Source organism: Pelmatolapia mariae, linkage group LG10_11 (genome assembly GCF_036321145.2).
Source record: "Pelmatolapia mariae isolate MD_Pm_ZW linkage group LG10_11, Pm_UMD_F_2, whole genome shotgun sequence".
NCBI classification, from domain to species: Eukaryota; Metazoa; Chordata; class Actinopteri; order Cichliformes; family Cichlidae; genus Pelmatolapia; species Pelmatolapia mariae.
In genome coordinates, this window is record NC_086236.1 from 52663225 (window position 1) to 52677827 (window position 14603).

General features: G+C 41.2%; 1 protein-coding gene across 4 annotated transcripts in view; it reads left to right on the forward strand.

Annotated features, from left to right (window-relative positions):
• oxr1a (oxidation resistance 1a) overlaps window positions 1-14603 on the forward strand; it is a 169768-nt gene that overhangs the window by 68133 nt on the left and 87032 nt on the right. For all 4 annotated transcript variants that reach the window (XM_063487689.1, XM_063487690.1, XM_063487691.1 and 1 more), the window contains one exon: window positions 8099-8295. In XM_063487689.1, coding sequence (XP_063343759.1) covers window positions 8099-8295 — 197 coding nt within the window. The remainder of the gene's footprint in view (window positions 1-8098; window positions 8296-14603) is intronic.

The following is a 14603-nucleotide window of genomic DNA, read 5'->3' on the forward strand; positions in this document are numbered from 1 at the left end:
TCACAATACCCAATTTGGTAGCTTGGTTTAAAAAAAAAAGTCACATGCACTGTAAATTCCTTCCTAACAACCTGAGATATTTGTGGCAGGCTTTTCATTTAAAATGTGAACATTTTGTAGATAGGACACAGAATAAAAAGTAGCTTTACTTACATTCTGTTAGCTTAAGGATTTATATTATAGAAGAACTTTAACTTTTGGAACGTAGTTGATTTCACAGCAGCAATGGCAGCTGCCTTAAAAAAGTTGTAAAGTGTATTTCAAGATAACAGTGCAAAGTACTTCTATACCCGACTCTCACTGCCTTTATTATCAATGAGTCTGAGCAGAGCTATCACCATCTGTGTAGTTTTTCTTGTGCTTGTGGGCGTTATCCCTATCTTGGTTTTGTTCCTATAGCACATCTCATTTCCTTATTATAGCGAAACACTGGAGAAAGAAAGTCACACATCGAGGCACTTTCTTTTTCTTTCTTCCATCCACCTGCTGATGCTGATGTAGGCCTGTTTGCCTTTGCCAGTGACAAACCGTAAAGCGAGACATAAGAAGCCCAAAAGAATGTCAGGGGTCTTAAAGAATTAAATAATGGGAGGGGGGGGACAAGGAATTGCTGAGCATCGGATGTGTCAGGAACAACGAATCATTTGTTGGAAAGCTCTTTAATTTCTTACATAACTAATAAAAGAAATTGAATTGTAGCTTCACTTCTTGATTGCATTGTTCATGTCTGGCTGAAAAGTGGCATTTTATAGATGCTTCCCGGCTCCAGATGACAAATGCTCTGTAGCAAACACCGTCACAGGCGACCTGACACAGGATTTAATAATGTTGCTGACTTTTCTGTTGTTTAACTTTCCGCCTGCGTCATGGCTGGCCTTTAGCTTTTGTTCTCGCCGCTTAGTTACAGAGGGAGAGTTTAAAGCCTCATTGGTCAAAATCGTCACATGAACCTTTGACACGGAATTGGTGCTTTGGCATTTAGGAAGGGAAGATGAGCGTAATGTGGCGTAGAGCTCCATAGATCATTATGTGGAGGTGTCTAACCGCAGAGCAGAGGACGGCGGGGTCTGAGCCGTATTTCATTTTGCTTCGAGACGTAAAAAAAGAGGCTCATTAACATGCATGGCCACAGGTTGTTGTTGCTCTTTCTCTCTCTCTCTCTTTCTGTGTGTGTGTGTGTGTCGAAGCACAGCATCGATGGCAACTGACTCGTTCTTATTAGGCTTTAGCTAACCCTTCAGTTGTCAAGTTGTTTTTGTCATAACTGCTATCCATTTCAAATCAAACAATCTGATGTGAGTGCTGCATGGTATGAAGATGAGGGGATGTTGATAAAGAGATACTTAAGAAGTAGAAGATATTCCCTTGCCTGGCCGTATGGTAATGAAGTTGTTCATGTGATCAAAATAACTAAGTGCCTTATTAGTTTTTAGGATTCATCAGATGTCACACCTACTTGTGGTTTGGACTGAAATGTTTCAATTAAAACTGCAACAAGTCCTCCAACCTGAATGATTTCTTGTCCTTACCCTCTAAAAGCAAGACCCTTTTGTTGTTCCTCCATCCACCCTGAGCTCCTCCCTGCACAGACGTTGCGGCTCGTTAACTACATGAACTCAAGAGAGCAACGTCACAATGAAACATAATATGGGAAGAACATGAAAGCAGTCCTGTACGAGCAGGGCCCTAAAACAACGTGTATAATATATAGTTATAAAAAAGCATTAAAACCTCCACTACGCTAGCGGCCTTTGTGCTATTTGTCGCATTGCGTGGGTTTATCAAAGCTTTTCACTAAAAACAGCCTAGTGCAACCTGGAAAATGCTGTTCACTTAGTTGTGAAGGAAGGTGCAGAGATAATCCAATCTCCTTACCTTGAGTGCCTTTTAACAGCTTATTAAGGACACACTATAGTTAACCATTTGCAGTATTAGTATTACTATCAGTTCTGCTATTAATAAAAAATATGAAACATTTTTTAACTCCCTTTTTGTTCATGACAGGGAACTGGAAGCAAAGCAAAGAGGAGCACTGGAAGGCACTGCAAACGCATCCCCCTTTTTTCAAGGTCTAATCCTTCTTAGTAGGGGAGCGATAAGCGTGTTTTGACTTAGCCCCAAATTTCCTGTTGTTTATGCATCCTTTTGCCAAGTCACGTGGATCCCTGTAGAGTTGGATAATCTTACTGATGCCAGTTTGGCAGAGCTGCAAATGTACCACTGCCTCCTGGTCCAGGTCAGATCACGAAAGTGAGGAAGAAAACAAAATGCCCGTGCGTCTGTTTTCTTTCATTTTTTTTTACCCTCCCTCTGTTCATCATCGAGTGAGCATTTGCTCGCAGATAGGAATCAGTCCGAGCTGCTGGCTTTGTCGACATGTGTCTCTCATTCCTCTGTGGTGCTCTATAGTTCCTCACTGGTGTGAGAGGAAAAGCCTCTTATACTTGCTGCAAGCTCCCACTAGGGCTTCTTTATGGGTTTCACAGTTGTGGCGTTATCAGTTGTGAAAGTTCCAAACATGAAGCAGCCATGTGGTTGGGAAACAGTAGCTACTGGTGACGCAAGGGTGTCCATTACATCATTAACTGCTACGCCATCTGGCAGGCTGGCTGTTGACCTTCGTCTCGTTCTAACAGCTCACACTTTCAGCCTGATACAAAGCAAACCAGTCCACTACATCCACCACACGTTAAATCTGGTGTTGTAAATTTGTTGTGTTGGGAGTGCTTTGAATCATCCACGACAGCCACACTCCAAATAGCTCAGAATGACTATGCAAGTGTGAGCAGTTTAGCTTGTGCAGTCCCCTCTTGTTTGATTCAGATTTTTTTCACTCTTCTGTGCTATAGATTTGAATGTGCATATTTTAGATAAGTTACCATTACTTTTGACTTAAAATCTGTGGTTTAAGTTCCATTCTCAGGCTGTATAAGGGATTACAGCCATTTGCTCCTCGGTTAGTCACAGTGGGAAACAGAAGCTGCTGAAGAGTGCAGCTGATGATGGTACACAGCATCTCAGTTCTCAGGCTACCACCCACCTGGGTCCTGAACCTGTAAGCTGAGCTAGGATGCTCATTAGAAAAGACTCTGTGGACCTCAGATTAGCTCTCAGCACAACTTCATAATAAGGCTTTGGGGCCAAAATGAAAAGGACAAACGTGGCAAACTTTTTTTTTCTTCATATATATATATATATATATATATGTATATATATATATATATATATATATATATATATATATATCTCGTTGAGAAATTCATGTGTGAATGCAACGCAGGTGATCCTTGCCAGACATTGTTACCTGACTACATAGCCTGTGGCAGTGGGAAATGTCAACAGTCTGAATGCAGTAGAAAATGCTGACACTATAGTAAAACTACTGCAGCAAGAAAACAAAATTAAACAAGCATTATTGGACACAAAGTAAAAAGAGAAAGAAAGAAAAACTTAAAAGCACAGAGATTAAGGTGGAATGTTTCAGACATGTCGGGGTTCTTAAATCTGATGTCAGGTTGCAGGGATGGTCGCCAGTTTAATTGCGCTACCACTGTAAAGCATTGCCATAGAGAGAGAGACAGAGGTTTATATTGTATGGTTTGAGACTTGCAGTGTGGAAACTGGTCTGGTCTATTCCAGGAATAACAAAAACTATATAAAAAAAAATCATAAAGAAGTTAGGCCTAAGTCACACAGGCCTAAGGACCAGTTAGCAACCATCTAGAAACCACTGGTTGTGCAGGAAAAATATTTACTCCGTGGAAGATTGTTAGTGATTGCTGGAGGTTGCAGCTGCGGTGAAATCGATTGCCCAAGTCCCATTCATGCAGGCCGAGAGACTGATTAGTGAGACTATAGGGAAAAGTGTATTCCACAACCACTCGGTGAATGGTTTTAGGAGGTTGTTGACATTTGCTAGCATGTAATTGGTCATAAAGAGTTGTAAACAGTGCTGCACTGAGATAGAATATTATTTATACATTTTTATAGTTATTATTATTATTTTAGTACATCATTATGCCTGTAAGACTTCCATTTATCGTTCTTTCTTTTTAAAACTTGCATTACCCAAAAACATACCTTCGTCTTTGACAGTGCAGAGACTTGAGTGCTAAGCTAATAATGGCTAATGCTGAGTTGAAGTTCATGTTATGATTTTTTCCCCACATTTTTCAGTATTCATCCTAATTAAAGGGTTTAACTTAACAGCACATATTTAAAGGGCAGTTGATGGGTACTCTATAGTTCCTTAGCTATTTGCCTTGACTTGGTTTTACAACACAGACTTGAAACTGCTTAGACTGAAAAACAGTCAAACGTGCAGTACGGGAACAGTTAATGTAATTAGCCCTGGCAAAGTACATTTTAAACTCTTTAAAGGGAACCTGTTATGCTCATTTCCAGTTCCATATTTTATCGTGTGGATTATTACACTAGGGTTGAATAAATGAAAGAACAAAATAATAATTCTTACTTATGCTGTACTCTGCCTTGATAGATCTCCTTGGTTCACTCAATGTCCAAAAAATAAGCCTTTGAGGTCCCTTCATCTTCCTGTGGCAGCTTCCTTTTGATTGCCTGCCTCTGGTAAAGAAAATATGAAAAAGAGGTCCCCTTTGAGACGTGCATATTTGTTTTGCCATGCTAGCTGGAGGTGACAGGTGATGGGTGTGCCTTTCCACATTAATATTTTGTCTTTACAAATGTTAATTTGTTTCTTTGTTGTGCTTTGTGTGTTTTACTGTCTCATTCTTCTTTTAAACTGACTGTTGATGATTTTTCTTTTAAAAAGACTTGAAAATGAAGAATAAGTTCATAAAAATATTGGCACTGAGTTGACTTTTGCCTCCATACTATAAAAAGAATGAAAATGTAAACACACACAAAGGCACGAATACGTTATTTTTCACATGCGTTGTCCTTCTCTTTACCTCTTTGCTTCTGTTTCCATCTTGCTTTCTTAGACACATCGATTCTGTTCTCGAACTCTGACACACACGCGTTTTGATACCATTTGGCCTTGTAGCTTAGTGAAACAGAGCTAGAAGAAGGGCTTCTGTTCTACTGATGAGACAGTAATTAGTACTAACTCCTAAGGGAAAGCAGATAGACTTCACACAGCTTGACACTCTCACTCTCTTTCTCCGTCTGTCTGTCTGTCTGTGTCTTTTCCCTCTCTGGTCCTGCCATTAACAGCAGCAGCATTTCTGTGTCCTCAAAACAAGTACAATCTAGCACATTCAGCTAACTTTGTGTCAGCCTTTGTCAGCTCTGTCAAAACCTCCACTGCATGCATTAATGGAAAGACAAGACAGAATGTGATGGAGAATATATGTACATGCAAATACAAAAGGTACAGAGATGGGGTCAATTTTCAGTTGGTATATTTGTAGAAAGCACTTAGTGCCTGTGTGTTTTAACTGAATTGACTGAGGGAAAACCTCTATAAAGTTTTTGTTTATTCACAGCTCAACCTGCTTCGTTTGCCACCTTCTCTTGACTGCTTCAGTTTGTTTGAGTTTAAAAAGAGCACACAGTGAAGGACATTTCCATAGAGATTATGCATTTTCATTAGCGATTTAGACACTGTGGTCATGTGTGTTGCTTTGGTCCATGAGGGGATGGGCACTTGGGTGAAATGGCCAGAAAGATTCTGTTCGCTTCAGCAGTTTTGCTGGAATGATTGAAAGTGTGTGCGAGGGAGCGCGGCACTGGGAATCTTGTATTGCTGTTTCAGGACTTTTTCAGTGTATAGAGAAAGTGTTTTAGGAGCCATTTTTTGATTTATTTATTTTTTTTGACAAAGTTTTTGCTGGAACACCCAAGAATTTAATTTTTATTATTTTTATTTTTTTACTACCACTTTAGATGCATTTGTATGAGTGTGTCAGTGTGTTAGTGTGATGTATTCTGTGTGTTTACATGTGTGGCTTTGCAAACATATGTAAGTGGATAAACCTGCTGCTGAGTGTTGTGGGATTACCTGTTCAGATTAGCCCAGTTAACTCATTTATAATTCTAAAACCCAAACCTGGGATCTCATCAGCCTTTTAATAGGCTTTGACTTGTTGTTGTTGTAGGCAGATTATATTTGACCTACCTCAGCCAGTGCATGCCTTTTGATGCCCTTTATATAAGCATTCAACTTTTGTAAGCTTTTTACTGGAAAAGAGAGTTTTACATGTTGCACTGTAGCTTCTGTTTAATTGTTTAGCCATTTGAATTCAGTGTGGTAATGGAGGAAAAACTAATTTACAGAATGCAAATGCGCTACATGACTAAGATTAGCTATGTAGTTTGATAACAAGGTCTGCTTGTTGCATCTTTAGGTATTAGGCAAGATGGTGGTGTAGTCATGTTAACACCAAGGGCTACTCTTTATTTTTTGCATTCTCTTTTGTTATGCTCACTTCCCCATTTAGGCATTTTTTTTTTTAGAATTACAAACAATTTTAATCAATACAAAGTTAGCACTCCCAGCTAACTTCCTGCTAGCTTACTTGGCAAGTTTTGGCAAGTCTGCTAGCAGACTTGCCAATTTGGTTCCTTACAATGAGCACTAGAAGTTCACACAATTTATTAAAAATGTTGTTTATACCCTAAGTTCCCATCTCATGGCTTGGCTAATGAGATTGAGAAAATGTTTTAATTTCAACAGAGGAGATTAGATATTAGCAACATGAGAGGCAACATGGCTAACAAAGGGAATAAAAAACCCTTCTATTTTGGTCTCTCCAGATATCCATGGAGTACTACCAGTCAATCTGACTAGTAGTTTCTGGTACAGCCTCACATATATATCTCCAAGTGGATGGAGAAGATGGTACAGTCTGAGGAGGTCAAAAGGGCAGATGGCTGCTGCTCCTATAGCCTGGTTTTAAAAGGGAGTTTTTCCTCCCCACTGTCACCAAGTGCTTGCTCATAGGGAGTCATCTAATTGTTAGAGTTTTCTCTTTATTATTGTAGGTTCTTTACCTTACAACTGTTACTGTTGATGTGATTTGAGGCTATGCAAATGAAATGAAATTGAATTGATGTGACAGACAACAGTGTAAATATGGAGGTATCCAGTATAAAAAATAACCAGTCACATACATCCATTTATTCATGTAGGTGCCAGTGAGGATGGACACAGTATGTGGTTCATCAAAAAGAACAACTTCAGGGTGACAATGAAGAGTTGTGCCCAAGTAGGCCCAGTTAGTCAAAGCTATAAGTAAACTGGGATTACAGGCAGTGGTTTCTTACAGATTTGTTTTGCCCAGTTAAACAGATTCACTAAATTGATTTGGTGTTTAATTCTGCTGAATCATGAGGCATCCCAACCACAAGTCAAAAGTGAAAGCACATCCGAGTTTGTGAACCATGGCTTCCAAGACACATGTGCTAGAGCTTTAAGCCCTCGTTACAGGGCTTTTAAGAACTAAATAAATGTAAGATGTCATGTATGCCACCAGACTAAGCAGCTCTCTAAAAATTAATTATGAAATCTAAACTTGATGAGGGGCCAGTGAAATGGAGCTACATTAGAGCTGTTTAATGTTAAATCTTTGCAGCAGAATTCTGGGCCACTTGTGAACGGTCCAGGGGTGTTTTGGTTAAACAGATGAAAAAGGATTTAGTATATGAAAAAGGATGAAAAAGGATTTAGTATATTCTAGATGAAATAAAAGCATTTCCACCTCCGTAAATTCTTATATCTCTACTTTTTTCTATTTTTTTCTTTTCTTTTGCAGCTTGTTACTCGCTGTTTCCTGAGCTCTGGACTCCCGCTGTTCCCCTCCAATATCCCACCATTTAATCCCTTTTTACAGTAGAGATAGCTCTACACTGGGCAAGCAGAGCAATGCTAATAAATTCACCCTTAACAAGATTGCAATTAGCCTATTGATTCTTTCAACCAACTTCCTTGCCGCTGCAAAATTGCCTTGCACAATTACATTTCTGTGACACAGCACAGTGACAGCTAACCGCCTCAGATTTAAATGTGCTTTGATGAAGGTCACTCATCTTTTCTCTGTCCACTCTCTGCCTTTTCATCCATACACCATGTTAATATAGCAATAACACGTTCCTCTCCTTGTTTGCCCTTCTGCAGACTGAAGAAGAAGTCTCAGTCGGTGGATATTGCCAGTCAAGGTTTCTCCCCGACACTGGTGCCCGCCTCGCCCCTCAACAAGGCTGCGCCATCTGTTGCCAAGACAACCACTGTCCTCGCGGTGCAGGAAAACAACACCACCAACTCCCAGCGCCGCAGCCCCCGGTGTGGCGAGCTGAAGAGAGGCTACACCATAGGTAAATGACAGAGGGGCTGGGGCTGTGATCCTGTCTCTCTCTGTGTGCCAGTGGAGAACATTTCGCCTGAATTTGATGTCCAGTTATTACTTGAGTCAGCATTAAAATGCACCGTCTGAGCTGCTGACATGCATTTCTCACTCAGCTTAGCTTCCCCTTGTCACCTCTTCAGCTGGCTCTCCCCATTACACAACTCCTGATTCATTTCCTTCACATAACTTTTAATCATGTGGCTCTGATGAGAGTTGTTCCTGTGATGAATTCTATTTTTGGTGGTGGTGGTGGCTCTGCCTGCTGTGGCTCTCTTTCTGTGTCAGCCAGTGGGTTGGTACTATGACAGTTAAGTGCCCTTTAGGGAGCTGACTTTTTGGAGCTAATGAAATGAGTGTGAGCTAAACTAATTTCCAAACTGATGAATGCGGTGCATCCTCTGTTCACTTCATTGATGAGATTTACTTCACAAGCTGCTTGGGTTGAGGTTAGAAGGTGGAAGTGTGATCTGCGAGGTATTTCTTGCTATAGGCCTGTTCTACTTTTATTTCACGCTCCCTTTCACACTTCCTTATTCTGGCTTTATTTGATTTTTTTCAAAAGTGTGCTTTAAAACAAGTCATACCTAATCCAAATACATTGTTATTGTTGCTTTTGGACTCGATCTTTAATGTAGCAAGCTGATGGAGTTATCCATAGCTGTGGAATCAGATTTGAAGGAGCAGGAAAAAAGTGACCTAAAGCTCCAAATATGTCAGAAGGAATTTCAGAGAAAAGTGTATAAATATATGAACAGGACATTTTAGTTCAATTTAATAATACAGCAATTAAAATGACTCCTTGGGTATGTAAATTTCAGTGATATGATGCTATTAAGGGCATGGATATGTGAGGGGAAAAAAGCATGGAAACAAGAGTAGCATTGATGGAAATTGAAGGCGATGTAGAGGAGAAATTAAAACCAAAAGACTAAAAAAAGACAAAGTGAGCGTTGACTTTTTAAATAGCTCCTTGCGTGGCACTTAAAATCACCTGGCAGAGCAGAGAGCATTGAGGACTCTGCCAGATTCTTATGTTTATTGATCAGCTCAGAATAATAACTGAAATGATGATATTTACTTATTTTACTCCCCCGACTTTGTTTTCCTGAATGAATTAAATGGCTTTCATAAAATACATGAATAAGAAAACAGGAAGTAGCAATAAGATGGCTACTGTTGCCTTTAACAGCAAGTAGCCTTCTGTACAATAGCTATTATACAATACAACAGAGAATTTCTTCAGAATATCACTTTTTATATAATGGACTGTATGGTGTGGTCAGTATTATTAGCCCCCTGAAAAACTGAGCTTTTTATTGAGCCATAGCACAAACCACTGATGTGCAAAGATAACTTACTGTAAAATTAAGTTAAAACTGAGGATTATCTTCCAATTAACATACAGTATAAAAACTTCAGCAAAGGTTCGAGTTGTCACTCTAGAAAAAATCAAGGCAAAAACTAAAGAAATCAGTTTAGATTTGAGAAAACAAATTGTTGATACTCACAAAGCAGGAGATGGATATACAGAGTTATCACAGTGCTTCTAAGTGTCAAGAACTGGAGTGAGATATATCATCAAGAGAGCCACATAGTGCAGAACAAGCCTGGCAGAGGTAGGACGCCAAAGGTTTCAAAGACTCTGTAAGGAAAACTGATGAGAGATGTGTCTAAACAACTGCCAACACAAGACTGAATGACTTAGCCAAGTCGGGAATTGTAGTCTCAAAGAAGACAATAAAATGCTACACAGGAAGGGTCTGTGAGGTAGGAGACCAGGAAAACCTCAATTTCTGCAGAAGAGACACCTACAAGCCAGAAGTATGCTAAGGACAACCTGGAGAAAGATTATGCTTACTGGGATGCGTCCTCTGGACAGATGACACGAGACTAGAGCTCTTTGGTCACAGAAACCAAGCAGTCAGCACCAAAACTGGGTCATTGCTGTGAGCGACTTATGTTGTGTCCTTGACAACAACCAACAAAACATATGTCGCTCCTGGACAGGAGCTACCTCTAGAAGACCAAAGTGAACATTACTGGCTGGCCTACACAAAGCCCTGACTTAAATCCAAATAAAAATTTGTGGGGTGAATTGAAGACCAAGGTTCATGCCAGAAAACCATCAAATCTGTAGGCGCTTTAGAAATTCTCAAAAGTAGAACGTGCTGGATTGCTCAGGAGACAAGCGTGAGACTACATCAAATGACTTCAGGCTGTTATCCAGAAAAAAGGATACACAGCTGAAGCTAATAATTCTGTTCTCATCTGTAGGAGTAGGGAGTAGTGAAGGAGTGAATGATTTGGGATAAGGTAAAAGGTCACTGTGACCTCACACAGTTTTGCACATTCATTAGCTGGTTGTAACAAACTTTCACAGAAACATTTATGCAGCTACAACATTTTATAGCCAAAACAGCAAAGGTCAAATCTAGACAAACGTGGATGTAAATTGCACCATGACTGACAAGCAAAGGCATACAACTGTAAGATGGCAATTCTAGTCTGATGCCCTTGCAGCTCTATTATTAGAGTTCTTGGTACATTTGAATTTCACTTCATGGCTGAGCATACAGTCTGATTAATCATGTAAATCAGTGCAGCAGCGGTGGCTATTCTGCAGGGAGAGGACAGCTTTAGGGTTGAGTTGCTGCAGGACCATGCCACTTTAGGGTCGCAGTGCACCACTGAGCAGGCACAATTTGGCTCAAGGTGTGCCACTCTGCCGGTGCCACACCAGTGAACTTACTATAGTGATCACACATTGACTCCGCTGCTTTAAGCAGGGCATTGAGCGAAGAACGGATTGATCCATCAGCTCAGTCGGCAATAATCAATAGAGGAAACTGTGGGATAAAAGCTTGGCACGACAGGTGGACTGGCTGTTGACAGTTCAGCCCGCTCTTGTCATCCATTACCAATTCAATGGCAGCTGCTGGCTCTTTGTAAAAGCACAGGGTCGGAAGTCACAGTCATTCAACCATTAAATGAAATGTGACCGTGACTTATTGTGCTTTTACGGCTTTTAACTACAAAGTAACAAATTGTACAAGCTTCCAAAGCATGAGTCATAACAGTTAATCATTTGCTCTGGCTAGCGTTGGCCTAGATAAACCACAATTAGATCAAGGCCCGACTTTTCACATGACTACAGAAATACTGCATCTGCCAGTCATTTACACAGCTGGATCACATAATGAGACATTGATGAGCGACTGTCCCATCTCTCTATTTCTTATCGCGATTGGATGTGGAGCCCTGTGGCATTTTTAAACCCAGGCCAGGCTGCTCCTGCAGGGATGATCATGCTAATTTATTCTAATGGGATAGCAATAATGTGGCAGGCCACTCGCTGCGCTTGTCTGCCAAGCTTCAGACAGACCTGTCATTAGAGGCACATAGCAGATTCACAACAGACGTTTTAATAACCCAGCCAATGAGCCTCCTACCAAGGCGACGCCACCTCTGAGGGTAAGTGTTGATGGTGTTCTTCAATTAAAAGTGCTACAGTCACTGCTGCATCCTGTAACTCAGAACGAGAAGAGAGCGAGCAGCGTCCAGACATGATGTTGATGAGGATCAGCCATTGCTCAGACTGCTCATTTCATTACATGATTTGCTCAAGAAGAATTGATGGATAACTGTATAACTCTACATACATGCTGAGGGAGAAATAAGGGTGTAACCAGAACAAAAAGAGAATAAAGAAGTAAAGACAAGGAAATAAGAAGAGAAAGGGGAAAATGAGAGGGAAATACACAGAGAAAAGAGAGGCTGTGGAAGAGAGAAGTGGCAAAAGTAGGAAAGGAGTGTGAGGGGAAAAGAAGAGAAGTGAGGAAAAAGAAAGGAATGGGATGCAGAAAGCGGGTAGAGGCAAATGAGAGTAAAGGAAAGGAAAACACTGAAAGGGAGGAAGACGTTAAAGGAGAGAAACTATGGGTAAACAATGGAAAAGAAAAATGAAAAGAAAGGAAATGAACAGGTTTTACAGGAGAATAAATGGGGAAGGAGAGAAGAGTGATGGAAGAGAAGGCTAAGGAAATTTGACACGAACAAAGAATGAATGGGGAAATGAAAAATGAAAGGAAAGAGAGAAGGTAGGAGAAAGCAAAGAAATGGCTAATGAAGGAAGGGGGAAGTGGAAAGGAAGAAAATATAAGATGTGAAAGGGGTAAGCTAAGCAAAGAGACGACTGAGGAGGAAATTTAAAGAAGGGAAAAGGGGGGAAAAGAAGGCAAAGGAAACGAGATAAAAGGAAGTGAAAGGAGGAGAAATGATTGGCGCTATAACGAAGGAAAGTAAAACTAAAGAGAGGGAACAAGTGGAAAGATTGGCAATAGAGAGGAAATGAAAGGAGAAAAAAAAGGAGAGGCAAAGGAAAGATTCTTGAGGGAACGACACTTGACACCAGCTCTCCCCAGAGTCCCAGCTTCTCCGTCTGACAGCCTCCTAGTCCTACTGCCACGTCTGACCTTTACATCATTATAGCCAGCCTCGAGCCTGCACTCCAGAGCTTGGCGAGAGAATGCCAAACAGGAGATGAACCTTGTGTCCCCGCAACTGTAGACTCATTAAGGATGACTTACCGTGTTCCTGCCTACAACAAGCGCATGCGAAAACTGCTTCATCACACTGTGCTCTCATTGCCGTACAAGTGCTCTTCAATCTCTTTATTCTCCGGGGCTGACTCATGCGCTCCGAGCCTATATGGAAGCACACATGGGTCTGACTCTGCCTATGTATGTTTGTGTACTGTCTCAAGTTAAATATGGAGACAGATTATGGCTATAAGGCATCTTTGTATGGACGCAAAGGCAGAGCCCTGCACAGCATGTCACTGCACCTAATGGCTTCTAAGAGGAGAGCTGGATCCCCCCATTCCTGTTATTTCTGTTCTTTCTACCATTTTATTCCCCAGTGTCTCTTCTGCTTTCCCGCCTATTCCAGCCACTCCCCATGTCTCACTCTCTCTGTCTTCACAGTCTCTACCTTGTTATGCTCTAATGTATTTCCTGTGTTTCTGACCAGGGGGTACCGGCAGAAGGGTAATCTGTCTCAAAGACAGACGGACAGCTCCACAACAGCTTGCTACAAACTGTGGCACCAACCGCCGCTGAAGTGCTGGAGAGGGGCATTTTATCACGTTACGATCTAGTCTGGCTTAATTTTATCAACTGAGACAGCTAAACTTATGCTCATGCACATATAAGCACATATGAGCAGACCGTTGCCTACAATAGTTAAAACAGGACCTGTTCATAGAGGGTTTTGTATGCGACTTTTTTAAAAGCAAAAATTATCATCAGTGTTTTCTAAATTTACAATTGAATCTTTACATTTGTTTTTGGTTTAAGTGTGCTACGTTATAAACTAGTTATCTATTGACTATTGATGGAGAACAATCAGACTATCACAGCAGTCAGTCAGAGCCTGTTTCTGAATTCCCATCAGGATCCATCATGAATAATTTCCTTTTAAACAAGGTAAACTGTGTGAAATTATTCGAATGCTGCTCTGCACACCTCGGTGAGCACTAGCGGCTTGCAGGCAGAAGCAGAGGCCCGACTTTGCTGGCGTAGCATTGTATCGATGGGAGCTGACAGAGGAAATGCTAATAAACAAGGCGGGTGTGCACGTGGTGGCGTAACCTAACACCTCGAGAGTGGCGGACCCTGCCACCGCCACCTTCTGACTGATTATTCCCCTGTTAGTTATTCATTGGATTCTCACTGGAGGGTCGAAGAGGGGGAGGAGTCGGTGTAGCGGTCAGAATCCCATTAGCAGCTATTCACAAGATCGAAGGCAGTGTCGGGTTGAGCATTGAAGCTGGTGTCCTGTTGCTCCTTTACTACTTGTGCTTGTGTTTGTGTGTAAAGCCATCGCTACAGCAATTGTCCTTGAAAATAGTACAGTTTTTCCCCAGTCCCCAGCAGCAGCAGCATAGTCACAGCATGATGTAGCAGGAGGAGCTAATCACTACAGCAGCTGACAGTTACAGCCAGCGCCGTGAGTGCTATACTTGTGTCACTCTTGGTTTCTGTGTTTGATGTAATTGTCTCAGGTGGCACATCTCTTGTGTTTACACATCCGGACTGTAGCCAGGGGTGGCAATTACACACAAGGCTCTTTAAGACATCCCCTCTGCTCTTTTTCTAGTAAAATGGGACATACTTGGATTTCTGAAACTAGAAAAGAGAGATAAAAGAGATGAAAGCAGTGTAGTGGAGCATTCTGTTTCATTTGCGAATTGAGTAATGGGGAACTCCCAAGATTGTG